This window comes from Mytilus edulis, chromosome 2 (genome assembly GCF_963676685.1).
Source record: "Mytilus edulis chromosome 2, xbMytEdul2.2, whole genome shotgun sequence".
Classification (NCBI taxonomy): domain Eukaryota; kingdom Metazoa; phylum Mollusca; class Bivalvia; order Mytilida; family Mytilidae; genus Mytilus; species Mytilus edulis.
Window position 1 is genome coordinate 83325383 of NC_092345.1, and position 15276 is coordinate 83340658.

Here is a 15276-nt window from a genome sequence, read left to right on the forward strand (position 1 = left end):
TCGCTACATTGAAGACCCATTGGTGGCCTTCGGCTGTTGTCTGCTCTATGGTCGGGTTGTTGTCGCTTTGACATATTCCCCATTTCCTTTCTCAATTTTATTTCACTTCTTGTCTAGCAACATTACAATGAAAATTAATCTAAGTTTCCCTTTTGAAATCTTATATCAATGAGTGTTATCAGGACTAAGATGGATTAGCAATGAAAAGTCCATATCATGTCAATTTTACATAGTTCTAGTGAGGGACTTGTCTCATATCAACTCATTTTATAAATCCATTACAAAGGAAATACTGATTTCTATTATGAATTCTTCCTTGTAGTATTAGTCAAGACTCTCCTGTATTAACAGAGAACATGAATTGAATATTAGTATCTTCACTTAAAGACATTAACACCTAACTAACCTTTCAAATTTGAGTAAGGATGTCACTTGAATGTCATTATCTATGTCGTGTTAAGAGCTACAATTCTAACACCATGCACTTCTCAATTATTCTTTATTCTTTGAGTACATTCACAACAGTATACATTAACATAAGGCAAATATATATATAAAATAATAAATTCTTTTTTACTTTTAAAATAACAATCCTTTTTGTTTTGGTTCAGTAAATAAATTATAAATTTAAAACCAATGAACATGATTAACAATGATAAACCTTCAATAAAAAATATTTAAAAATGATATAGCTTAAAGGCTAAAAAATAACAGAATTTCATGCAGACATTTGTATGAAAGAGCAAACGAATTACACCCAGTTCCAAGGTTTCTTTTTTTATTACAATTACATATATATTTAATCCTAAAATCTATCTTTCAAAAAAGTAGAGTGGAGTGAAAAGAAGGTACAGAACTAATATTCAAATATCTAAAAAGCACCATAAAATGATTTTTCCTACAGTTACACTCAAATAACATAATTAACACATATTCTGTTCTTAATATAAATGGCAAGAAAGATCACTTTACATAATTAAATACAACAAAAATTCATTTCTGAAGATCCTATTTTTTATATCATATTTTCATCCTTTTAATATTAGCAAGCTTTTAAGATCCTTAAGTTTGTTTTGGGTATAGGTAATACCTGTAAACTGTTTGCCAATTTTTTTTACATAATTTTTAAATTGCATTTAATCTCAACGTAGCTTTTTCCTTATTTTTTATAATTGCAAAAGGTCCTCAAACTGTATAATTCTCTTATTCCTACCCAGGTCTAACATATCATAATAAATCTTAGGAGATGTCTCTGCATTAAAGAGCTTTCTACTAGTGGCTCTTTGAGACAACATTGCTCATCTTGCAAAGGACTCAATTGATGATAAGGTCTGATGTATTATTCCTAAATTAATTAAAATAGATTATTGAGTTTCAGAGGTAAAAAGAAAATGTAATTTTTCACAGATGATGACGGATGTGTTAAACGACCTTGACTAGCTATACAGCCCTCAAATGGTCAGTTTTCAATGATAAAGAAAATTTGTTGAATTTGATCTCTGGCACTCAATGTCTCACGTCCAATCTGAACAAAATGATGATCATTTAAAGACACCTTTCAAAAATTCCAAAATCATTCCTGTAAAGTTCGCTTAAAGAGTGTGGAAAGTTTGCAAATAAAGGAGCAGAAAATATCATTTAAACCAGGCTCTAGCTTTGAATAAATTATTACGAAAATTAATTGAAATGCAGATACATCTGATATTATTATTTAAATGCAATTTGACTAATCATTGGAAAATCCATCAAATGTCTGATTACTTGGTTATACATTTTAATAAAAGGATATTATGCGTATACAATGAAATGAAATCTTATAATACTGCTGTAACTTAAATAAAGCAAATGCACATATATTTGTTTTATAACTCTTATATTAAATTGTCTAGTAAAAAATCTGATCAAACTCAGTTATCAGCTGAAGTTAATCACAAAATGCATTGATTGATTAAAAAGATAAAACATCATTTAAAGAAAGACTAGCATATATATAAGAAATAAAAATTAACAAACATAGCTAAAACAAAAAGACATAACATTCAATATATTATAAAAAAAAAGACTGGATTTCAACCTTTAATCCAACAACGCATTATAGTACATGGATTTCTCTCCTAACAAAAAACAAATTCTTATTTGAAATTATTTGACTGGAACACAACAATTGTAAAAGTAATGATTCATGCTCTTGGTTAAATATTTTTTTGTTAAATTCTTTTTAGCTATTCTGACCATCCAATGAAAGGAAATGATTAGTAGTACAACTGCAGTTTATTAATGCTGATTAAAAGGTTTTGTTGGTTTATCACATTTCTATTTGGTGAATACTATAAAACTAGTTTTACACTGTCTTAAAATTGGTGTCATAAAAAAACAAGAATAAACACTGTTAGCAAATAACAGCATCCTTATCATTTTCAATCATACCATAACAATAGTATAGGAAGCAAATTGTAAACTGTTAAATTCAAAACATTCTTTTAATACAAGTCACAGCCATATCAAAGTTTGTAATGCATTCAAACTGTGTGGAAATTACATTCTATTTGATCCTGAAAACACATTTAAAAGACAAGTGTAAAGTAATTTTACAATTTCTATAAATGTAAAAGTCCAATTCAACATTTGGCAATTTTGGATATTTCTTTAAAATAAAATAATTTTTACAGGAGAATTGATGTAATTTATATAATACAATATCTCACAACCTTCGAAGTATGTTTTAAATGCATAGACATTATCAAATGGATTCACATACACATTGATACACCTATACTATTTAGGTACAATATATTATCTATATTTTTTATACATCACTTCAATTGAAAGAAACAATTCCAAACACATTAACTATTCTTATATATGGGAAAGACCCATTTGATTTTGGGGAGGCAGGATTTCTTTAGTGGAATATTCATTTTCACCTGTAGCAAGAGTGAGTTTTTCTCTACATGTATGCATTTTTTGTTCACCTTTGTACAGAATAAAGTCCTGCTTTTTATGGGTAGAATATTTTCCCAACTCAAGGGAGGTAATTGTTTACTTATAAAAAAAACACAGCAAGCAAATGGTGGTTGCGTATTTTTTAAATGCAACAAAAAAAAAAAGTTTTCAGGAATTCGTCCATTTTAAATGATGGGATCACTGCTTTGACAAATAAATAGAATAAGGATTCTATTGTTTCTTAAGAATCTGATTATTTAAAACATTTTACACACATTTATGACAAAATATATAACATATTTATAGTAGGATTAAAAAATATACATATGCAGTGTTCATGCCTGCTAGCACATAAAAAAAGTTATCACTACAGTTCTTTAATTTGGTGTGTCAATTTGGTGCATGTGATACAAAATTTGATGTCAACTTTCCATTTTATTTGAGTATATTTTATCGACCCAATAAATTAACCCTAATAAGATTCACAATCTACTCACATGCACTAATATGATTTTAATAGTTTTACAAAGGTAATAACTTGTTTTCAAGTTGGCTGCTAAAATAGGGTTGGTTGAGAAGCAGACAGCAATATATTATTTAACATACAAACAGTAAATGATTGTCTTATTCATAATACACTAGTTAAGATTACAAATAGTTGATCCATTCAAGTATTCAACATAGGAAATAAATACAAAAACTTAATGTCAACAATTTATTTTACCTTTTTATATCAAAAAGACTAACACCTTCAATTATAAATCAAAGAAGTTAAATTAATTTTCATTTTTGTTCTTTTGAACTTAACACTTTTTTTTAATTATTTTACCAGTTGATTCAAATTTTAATATTTTAAGTCTATATACCTTAAATTAGAATAATTTAATATTCTATAAGTTATCTAGAGAAATTTCATTATATTTCTCCAAATAGAATTGAAAATGTTTCAAAGAAACAAAAACAAGACAAATGAACACAGAACAGCTCAAAGCTACCAATTGATCATCAACGCATCCAGAAAATTCTGCCCCAGAGGTAGGCATCAGCTGGCTCCTAATGTCATAAGTATGAATTTATAGCAATTTACTTCAGGTTCATATCATAAAAAAAACATAAAATTTGGGAAAAAATATTTGAATGGAACATCTGGAAATGAATAAAAAGTGGATTTCTTTGTGAAAACACAATTGATAAATGAGACCAGTGTATTCCATTAACAACATTGCAGTACAATACTGTTTCTGAGTTCATTAAGCTACAATGTGATTGGTCTCCTGAGGTGTTTGCTGATTGGTTGTCTGTTGCTGTAAAGGTGCAGAATTTTGATGAGCTGCTTGAAGTGTAGTGTTCTGATAGGTTGGTTGGTTCAGGTCTGTATTTTGATTGGCTATCTCAGTGTATGGTGGTGGCTGAATTGGGACTGTATCTGTATTAATAGGCACTGTAGCTGCTGCTACAATATATAATAACAAACTTAATTGCTTTGTTCTGTTTTAATATATAGTTAGCATTTACAGACATATTTAAAATAGTGCTGTTTACACAACTTAAACACATATATATATATCCACATTTAATGTTTACACAACTTAAACACATATATATATATCCACATTTAATGTTTACACAACTTAAACACATATAAAAATATCCACATTTAATGTTTACACAACTTAAACATATATATATATATATCCACATTTAATGTAGCTCATGCCACTTCTAAATTCTAAATTATTCTTTCCTATAAGGAATCTAGAAAACAATAAGCTCTTAATGTGGCAAACATATGCCTTTTTGATATTTATGTTTATCTTTTTTTGGGGATTAGTCTTTTGTTTATAAATTATCTAAGTTTACCAGTTGTAATTTATCCGGCATTATATCTTGTAATACTAGCATCTTGTAACAATGGTATCCTTTTTTACAGGTATCTTGTTCTGCTTGTATCTTATTATGCTTGTATCTTGTTATGCTTGTATCTTGTTACACTTGTATCGTGTTACCCTTGTATCGTGTTATACTTGTATCTTGTTACACTTGTATTGTGTTATACATTTATCTTGTTATAGGTGTATCTTGTTATGCTTGTATGGTGTAATATTGTCGCTGTTATGCAAAAACCTCGTATCTAAGGTTTTGACAATTTTACACCAGGCAGTAAAAATTGAAATCTTTTTATCGATTATTTAGAATTAAATATGTATATTCCACTGTATGCAAAAAGATCTGATCTTCTAACCAATCAATTACCAAGATGAGCAAAAATTTCTGCACCTATATAGTATTTTCAAAACTTTTCATTATTTTTAAGGTAATATTATAACGCTGCCTCGCTGGTGTTAGAGTCGGACACCAGAGATAACAGGTTACAAATAAAAGGGATTTCTTTAACTGGTATGGTTTATATTACTATAAGATGTATGGCCCGACGTCTAATTGGAATACCGTCGAACCAACACACTTTACAGCTTCGTTAACCTAGAAAAATGTTATATAATTATTATTTATAAATAAAAGACAAAGCATATAAAAGTTGTGATAATTTATTTAACAATCTTAAAATGGCTGTGAAGGCTCTAGCTGTTTCTGGTTTGGAAGTTGGGTTCCTGGTATGGTTGGTCTAACTAATTAAATATATATACACACATATATATAACAATCCAGAGTATAACCACTCTGTAGATTCAGTCGACTAGTTAAAAAAACTACCATTAGCATATAGCTCATTCAGGCTTACAAAGGGTCTCAATAAAAGAACACCTATAAAATTATGTAGCCGGCTTAATTCAACAACATCTATTTAAAATAACCATCTGTATATAAATACTAAAGGTTATTATTGTCACCAAGACATATATCTCTTTGATAATTAAAACTATAGGTATAATTTACCCTCTACATATATTGTCACCAACTATTACCACCCAAACTGAGTCACCGAGATTTACTCCCAGCTTCTCCCAAATTCGTCTCCTTAATTTCCTCCTAATGTCTCCCTAATTGTCTCCTTAATTTCCTCCTAAAGTCTCCTAATTTCCTCCTAATGTCTCCCTAATTGTCTCCTTAATTTCCTCCTAATGTCTCCCTAATTCGTCTCCTAATTTCCTCCTAAATTCTCCGAGATTTCAAGTTTGGTGTTTCATAACATTCAATTCCAAACCACAACAATTACTGCTTTCCGTAGTTGATCATTTTATTTTTATAAGAATGTCAGCCAATCACAGACTCTCTTACATAAGTCGGACCAATCAGCAACCATCTCTCTAATTAGGGAAATTCCCGAAATGGCAATTCAAAATGTAAACACTGGACATTTTATGTAAATAAAGATGTTTTCCAGCTTAAAATCATTAAGAACTAACATATGTATTCATCATGAAGGTTATTACACCAACAGGATAACTTAGGAACACATGAAAACGGTTAATATCTCAAATAAACAACAGAACTAAAGGTACCGGCACTCCGGGAACAAACTTGGTCATCGCGAGTGAATTCCACTCATAACATCACTTGAAACACAATAGAATTAAATCAATTTTAGTGTAATCAGCGTATCGAATACACTCATATGCAAAGCATATCATCTCACAGACATCTCCGTATTATTATTTGTACTTAATAACACAGCATATTCAAAAAGGGGGGGTTGACGGCATTACAATATGTTAGCTTTGAGAACCTAAAATTGATAAAACTGTACCTGTTATAATGTCAGCTGCCGTGCAAAGTGTTTTTCTTTTAAGATACGATATTTTAGCACAATATAATGTCTCACCAATCCGACTACACTTTTTCGTCCTATGTCAGAATTCAGATTAATGATTGGTAAGAAGATCAGATATTTTCGCATACAGTGGAACATACATATTTAATCCTAAATAATCAATAAAAAGATTTCCTCAAAAAATTGAGATACAAGGTTTTTGCATAACAGCGACAATATGTGTATCTTGTTATACATGTATCTTGTTTATACTTGTATCTTGTCTTGATTGTATCTTGTTATATATGTATCTTGTTACGCTTGTATCATGTTACGCTTGTATCGTGTTATACATGTATCTTGTTATACTTGTATCTTGTTATACTTGTATCTTGTTATACTTGTATCTTGTTATATGTGTATCTTGTTATGCTTGTATGGTGCTATATGTGTATCTTTTTATGATTGTATTGTGTTATATGTGTATCTTGTTATACATGTATCTTGTTATAGGTGTATCTTGTTATATATGTATCTTGTTATACTTGTATCTTGTTATACTTGTATCTTGTTATAGGTGTATCTTGTTATACATGTATCTTGTTATAGGTGTATCTTGTTATACATGTATCTTGTTATACATGTATCTTGTTATACTTGTATCTTGTTATACTTGTATCTTGTTATATGTGTATCTTGTTATAATATCTTGTTATACATGTATCTTGTTATGATTGTATCTTGTTATGATTGTATCTTGTTATGATTGTATCTTGTTATGATTGTATCAGTATGACTAACCTGTTCTACTCTGACTTGAATCTCCAGGATAAGGAGGAAGATTTTCTTTATTGGTAGGATAAAGTCCTGGGTGCAACATTACCTTAAAAATAATTAAGCATAAATTAATTAGATCTATAAATTAACAATCTATCCTTTGTTTATAAAATCTACTGTTTTAATTTATTATATTTCTAATATTTTATGTAAGCTGACTAAAAGTGACAGATATACAAATGTATTTCAAAAGTGTGTCCATGTATAACAATATTATTTCAAGCAAATAGAGAAAATTAAAACTGATACCAAAATATATCATTATGTTGTCCAAATAGGTGATTAACTCATATTGATATTGAAAATGTACACATAGAAGTTCATATTCTCAATTGTTTGTATTATTTCCTGATTAAGAATCTAAGTACATTCTGGAATATTAAAATTGACTGAAAATAATCAACCACAAAATTGTAATTTTTCCAATGAGACAAATTTGACATTGCTGTATCTGATATAAGAATAATTTTATCTTCAGACTCTGAAACATCTAGTTTATCGAAACTGACTAAAATACCTCAGAATAAGGAGGTGGTTGGTAAACATTGCTATAAGGCTCAGCACCAGGCCCTGAATATGCATAAGATGTAGGGTTTGTCTCCCCTGTGTTAGTGAGTATGATTGTTCTGGATCTTCTGTTACTACGAGTTGGGGAACCAGTCCTCCTACGAATAATCCTCTGACGCTGTTTGTAATATCCACAACCTCCGAAACATGACATCAAAACAAACAGAATTATAAACCTTCAAAATACATTTCATTTAATTTTACAATACATGTAGTGTCATTGCATGCTAAATATATAAAAAATAATATTTGGACAGTGTTGTTTTATAGTTCATTTTAGTCTTTAACAATATGAATAACTTGTAACAGAACTATAAATAATTTGTATTACAAATAAATAAAGAGTTTCTATTCTGTCTATAAAGACAGATACTGAAGTTAATCTGTTGCAAGATACCGGTAAGCACATTTTTGTACCAATATAGTTGCAGACCATGAAAAAATTCAAACATATATTGCAGTATCAATAACTGTAATGATTTCAATAGTCTGAAGAAGTAATTTCACACTTACTTTATAATGACCCTTAAAATCTGTCGAAATTGATGATCAGTTTTTTTCAGCAAATAAAGTTGGTCATCCTATGAGATTATTTGCAACACTTATTGAAAGGTTTGATTAACAAAGTATGTGTAATATACAAGTATCTAAAAATCTGCTGATAATATCCGCCTTTTTGGTGTTAAAGCATACATACATTTTTTTGATTTTTACTTTCAATTTTCTTTGAAGTATATGCACTCCTTTGTTTCATTGATTTAAGTACAAAGTTTAAATTTTTGATACTCTAATAATCATAATCATGGCAGTAAATACATGTAGTAGAATTGTGCCATTTTTCTAATGTCTGTAATATTACACAAATTTTGATTCCATACATTAAGACATTGTGCCTTGTTATCCTTAAATAAAGACTCTATCTCTACCTATCAAGTAGAGAATATGTACCCTGTTATCCTTTATTTAGGACTGTGTACACTTTTATCTTTTACATGTAGTTTAGAATATGTATCTTGTTATCCTTTAGTTAGGACTTTATATCCTGTTACTCTTAAGTTTAATCTGAAGAAATTCTATTAAATAGTCAAACTTACCAGAAATACCAAAGATTCCAAAAGGACATTCTATAACCATAGATATAATCATCATCGTTGTCATGACAGCAATTACCATGACAACAGGTGTAAGGACTGTTACATCTGAAATGAAAAACTTCATGATTTTCCAGTTTCCAGGTGTTTTTATGTTGGTTTGTTGACTCATGCATACTCAACTTCTCCTGATATAGTACTTATCCAATTTATAATCATATTATTGACTTAAAGCAGAAAGAAATCACATTTGTTGTACAAGCATTAATAGTATTTGAAGTATGCATTTACTTCATATGGATTAAAAAAATATCATTGTGATGTCCAATATTTAAAAAAAATATACAAACTGATATATAACACCATAAATTATGTACAGTGCTCAAACACCCTAGACAATGCCTAAGCCCTTGCAATATAAATTCGCTTCACTTGACTAAAGAATATTAGAAAGCTATTTTTTTTTTTTTTGCTTAGATGGTTTATAGGTCAAACATAAGTTTCTACAATATCAAAGGAGCGTAGATCAAATTCAAAATTCTGCTAACAGAAGTATGAAATGTGCTACTGTAAAATTATATATATTGTACATGTACTTACATTATCCCATTGGAACAAGTTTCTGCAACAACCTGTAATATATACAATGCAATTATATATTGCAATACATAACTGAGAGGACTATATTCTATTTGTATAAATAAGAAGATGTGGTATGAGTGCCAATGAGACAACTCTCCATCCATGTCACAATGTGAAAATAAAAGAACCAAAAGTCTAGTGTATATATATGTTGTGTACAAGTTGTAATGTTGTACAAATTATAATTTGTACAGAATTTTTGTACAAGTTATCAGTATTTAATGACCTGCTGAACAAAAATGGATGATGCGAGCACACAGTCTTTTGCTTCGCATATTTCTGTCATATTTTCACAACTTCATGATACAGTCTAATACTGAGCATTGATACAATAACATTATAAGACCACACAAAGATTTTGTATGGATATGATTATTGTATAAGGAAAAAAATAAAATTAGAATTAAAACCATTCAGGTATCCTCATTTCCAGTTTGAAGACAAGGAGAATAGCACTAAATGTTAGGTTGAAGTATTTTTTTTTTTTATTTAAAACATTACAGATCATTACACTAGTACATTTTATTAGATGAACCTGTATCACCTGTTGCAAGAAGGTAGGTGTCAACCAGATGCTCCGCAGGGCGTAGCTTTATACGACCGCAGAGGTTGAACCCTGAACGGTTGGGGCAAGTATGGACACAACATTCAAGCTGGATTCAGCTCTAAATTTGGATTGTGATTAAATAGTTGACACAGCATAGGTTTCTGACACAGAATGAATGTGTTCTAATGAACTTAAATTTTTTGTTTTCTCTTAGAGCAATTAACTATGCTGTTGAATATTAATCCTCTCAAAAAAATGTTTGAAGAAATTTTCTTTTTATTTATGAAATTTCAAATGAGAAAAATTGAACCCAATTTTTTAATCACATCCCCCTTTCCCTTATTCCAACCCAATTTTTTAATCACATCCCCCTTTCCCTTATTCCAAAACTAATCTCAATTAAAATATTCTAATGGAGTTTGCAACAATAACTACTCATTTAAATACATCATAAAATATTAAGATGTAAAAAAACTGTTTGTTATCACTGAATGGTAAAGATTATTTAAATTTATCAGTTGGTAGTAAAAAGTGTAAATACATTGTATATTGTATATAACAAAGATTTAAGTTGATTCTGGACAAAGAAAGATAACTCCAATTAAAGTCATAAGAAACCTCAAATCAAAAAAAAATAATGCATATGTTTTTTATAACTCAATGGATAGTTTTCATTGTAAAACTTATGTACATATACTTTTTTCTGAAGAAAATTCTTTAATTTATTCATATTTAGAAGAAGTTTACTTTATTTGAATTGCTTCCTTCCAGCAAGCAATTCCCCCGATATATTTTCCGTATGCAAGGTGACCTCAGTGTGACCCATCTCGTAAAAATCCGGTGACCACAATACGCATGGATGTCCTTAAAATAAACTATTATCTTAATTTACATGTTAAACACGTGCTCAATTTCCATGCTTTTTTGTTTATTTTTCGTCAATTGTTGACAAACAGGTGACAATCGTTAAACTTCGGCTTCAAAACACGAACTTTAATTACCTGCCATATTTTCACAACAACACTGACCGATTGAAAAAAAAATTGACGATTATACGAAATTTACACGAAAAAATGATAAATTCGAGCACAGAAGACTAAGTTTATGATGTTTGTATGCATTGGTTTAAGAATTGGAAGAACATTATTTTTCACCGGTCACTCGTTTCTTATGACTTTAAAAAAAAATTCTTGCTATTGCACAATATTGTGCAATTAGATATTTCTTGCTTACTATTCTGGACAAAGAAAGATAACTCTAATTAAAAAAAAATTTGCTATTTCACAATATTGTGCAATTAGATATTTCTTGCCATTGCACAATACTGTGCAATTGAAAAGACTTGCTATTGCACAATACTTAATATAATAATTTTAGATCCTGATTTGGACCAACTTGAAAACTGGGCCCATAATCAAAAATCTAAGTACATGTTTAAATTCAGCATATCAAAGAGGCCCAAGAATTCAATTTTTGTTAAAATCAAACTTAGTTTAATTTTGGACCCTTTGGACTTTAATGTAAACCAATTTGAAAACAGGACCAAAAATGAAGAATCTACATACACAGTTAGATTTGGCATATCAAAGAACCCCAAGGATTCAATTTTGGATGAAATCAAACAAAGTTTAATTTTGGACCCCGATTTGGACCAACTTGAAAACTGGGCCAATAATCAAGAATCTAAGTACATTTTTAGATTCAACATATCAAAGAACCGAACCGATTCATTTTTTGTCAAAATCAAACTAAGTTTAATTTTGGACCCTTTGGACCTTAATGTAGACCAATTTGAAAACGGGACCAAAAGCTTATTTGGGTCCCTTTTTGGCCCCTAATTCCTAAACTGTTGGGTCCTAAACTCCCAAAATCAATACCAACCTTCCTTTTGTGGTCATAAACATTGTGTTTAAATTTCATCGATTTCTATTTACTTAAACTAAAGTTATTGTGCGAAAACCAAGAAAAATGCTTATTTGGGCCCTTTATTGGCCCCTTATTCCTAAACTGTTGAAACCAAAACTCCCAAAATCAATCCCAATCTTTCTTTTGTGGTCATAAACCTTGTGTCAAAATTTCATAGATTTCTATTAACTTAAACTAAAGTTATGGTGCGAAAACCAAGAAAATGCTTATTTGGGCCCTTTTTGGCCCCTAATTCCTAAAATATTGGGACCAAAACTCCCAAAATCAATACCAACCTTCCTTATATGGTCATAAACCTTGTGTTAAAATTTCATAGATTTCTATTCACTTTTACTAAAGTTAGAGTGCGAAAACTAAAAGTATTCGGACGCCGGACGACGACGACGACGACGACGCCAACGTGATAGCAATATACGACGAAAATTTTTTCAAAATTTGCGGTCGTATAAAAAACTAATAACTTGTACAAAAACCCTGTACAAATTATAATTTGTACAAACTTACATCTTGTACACAACATATATACAACAAATGAAAAAGGTATTTTGAGTTGCATTAATTATGTATATGACATGTACGGTATCAGGTCCGTTCGTGCCCAATACACTTTTGCACCCTACACGTTGGCACCTCACATGTTCGCTCCCGAAGTCCGTTCGTGCCCAATTTTTATTTGAATTTTAGTTGAATTATTATTGATTGTATACCAAATAATTCTTTTTTCTTGTATAAAATTTCAAGAATTGTAATATAGATTTTTTTTATTAATTTGATGATTAATTATAAAATGTTAATTATGTATGATTACTGTTAATTGGTATACATGGTATAATTTATAACAGATAAATTTGGTAATATTGTTGATTGTTGATTTAACTTGCTTTGATGTAAATACTGCATATATACAAACGGATATTTCTGACGTTTGTTATTTATGTGTATGTTAATGCTATACAACTTGTAAACTGTATATTTATGCATATTATACCGATAAACTGTATTGTTTAAGGTAAATAAAGCAGAATATTCAGCTTGGTATGAGATTTATTTGAAGATTTTAAATCAAAAACACGAAAGATAATTGTTTTTTACAGCTTGGCCTCCTTTGATTTGTTGTAAAAAAATCTTTATAGCAATACACTAACATGACTAACAAAACATGATTAAGATTTTATCAACACATAAAATACGTTGTCAGAATCTCACTTTATTTAGAAACAATGAACAAAAAATATTTATGTAGAGCAGTATTTAACATGTTTAACACATCAAATAAATATATTTGTAGATACATGTAGCAATACATTTAACAAAACTTGATTACAAAATGAATAACAAAAAAAATAATTCTATAGCACAATACCACTAAAAACTGGGCGCAAACGTGTAGGGTGCGAAAGTGAAAGGGCGTGAACTGTGAACATGAATGGGTGCGAACAGACCCGGATTCAACATGTACATAAAATTGAGAATGGAAATGGGGAATGTGTCAAAGAGACAACAATCCGACCAAATAAAAAACAACAGCAGAGGGTCACCAACAGGTCTTCAATGTAGCGAGAAATTCCCGCACCCGGAGGCGTCCTTCAGCTGGCCCCTAAAAAAATATATACTAGTCCAGTGATAATGAACGCCATACTAATTTCCAAATTGCATGCAATCTTAGATTCTTGTCCTTATGACAAAATGACAGTGCATGTGTTCTTCCCAGACATTTCATATAGAATCGTGGTAAACAGGAAAATTTGAAATCCCATCTTGTTTATAAAATTATAGCATTTTTCTAATCTAATTTAATCATTTGCATTTGCTGAACACATAATTAAATAATGCAACCAGTTGTCTATCTTGATAAAGAGTTGTCCTGTCAGGTGTGTTGATCTACCTGTACAAGTGATTGGTGATCCCTAGCCAGATATCCCTAAGGGCTTGAAAACTGAAATCATAATCATTATCACTATTTGTCCCCCATTACTGGAAATCACAAAAGTTCCTGTAAAATGTTGACATCATATAAATAGAAAATATCTGACGCCAAAATGGAAAAGTGATTGTTGCAAGACCTCAAGTAAAGTTCAAGCGGGACAGATTTTCTGGTCAAGCAGGACTGATTTCCAAATAGCAATAAGGTGTATTGGACTAACATACATGTAGTACTACAAATCATGTAAAATGTAATTAGTACGGTCTTCTGCAGCAAATAATAAGAAAATTTTAAATTAAGACATTTTTCACTACGGTAATAGCCAAAATGGTTTACTATAACAACTGTACATGTTCTATTTGAATGAGATGTCCTGACTTGTTTACAAAACAGTATACTGTAACTTGTAAATAAACAGTTTGACAGTTACGACTCTCAATAAAAGAGTCGAGAGAAACCTTTTCATAATTGTACTGTTGTAGTATATATTTACCTGAACAACATTATTTGTTATGAAAATCACAACAGATACAATTGAGTTCCTTAAAGGAAACATATTGTTACTTTTGTTTATCGTTTGGACATGTTAAACCTTCTAAAGTAAGACATAAATGTTATTCAATAACACAAACAAAATGGATTTTCCACTTCCGGTCTAGTCGAATTTCTGATTAAATTATTTCCCTTTGTTATTTTTTGCCCCATGGGCTTTAAAAGCAATAATCGCTGTGACGTCTAGGTGTTATGTAACTAATTGTTCACCTTTATCTGTCTAAGGCTTTCAAAGAATTTAAGAACACTCGATTCATTGACCTTCTTTTCTCTAAAGGGGTTTTTCTTTAAAAAAAAAAAAAAAGGGGGAGAGGGGTTTTAAAGCCCTTTTTTTGTAATATAAATAGAAATGATGGGGTTAACCGACAAAACAGAGAATGGGAAAAATAGAAAAATGTGCAGATTAAATTAAAAAAAATAATACAAAGTTTTTTTTACTATCAATGTGCCACATTAAAAAATTAAAAAAAAAATGAAAATATCAATATAAAAACGTTAAAAATTTAATAAGAATGCGAAGTCATATGTTATAGGACTA

The 15276-nt window shown here is 29.8% G+C and overlaps 1 protein-coding gene across 1 annotated transcript; it reads right to left on the reverse strand.

The window, feature by feature from the left end:
• Window positions 1-482: 482 nt before the first annotated feature.
• On the reverse strand, window positions 483-14859 carry LOC139513169 (transmembrane protein 92-like). The gene is made up of 6 exons (XM_071301450.1): window positions 14680-14859; window positions 9748-9779; window positions 9151-9255; window positions 8007-8232; window positions 7454-7535; window positions 483-4396 (listed from the first exon to the last, which is right to left on the reverse strand). The coding sequence occupies exons 1-6, from the start codon at window positions 14740-14742 to the stop codon at window positions 4194-4196; spliced, it is 711 nt and encodes a 236-aa protein (XP_071157551.1). The 5' UTR covers window positions 14743-14859; the 3' UTR covers window positions 483-4193.
• Window positions 14860-15276: the final 417 nt, after the last annotated feature.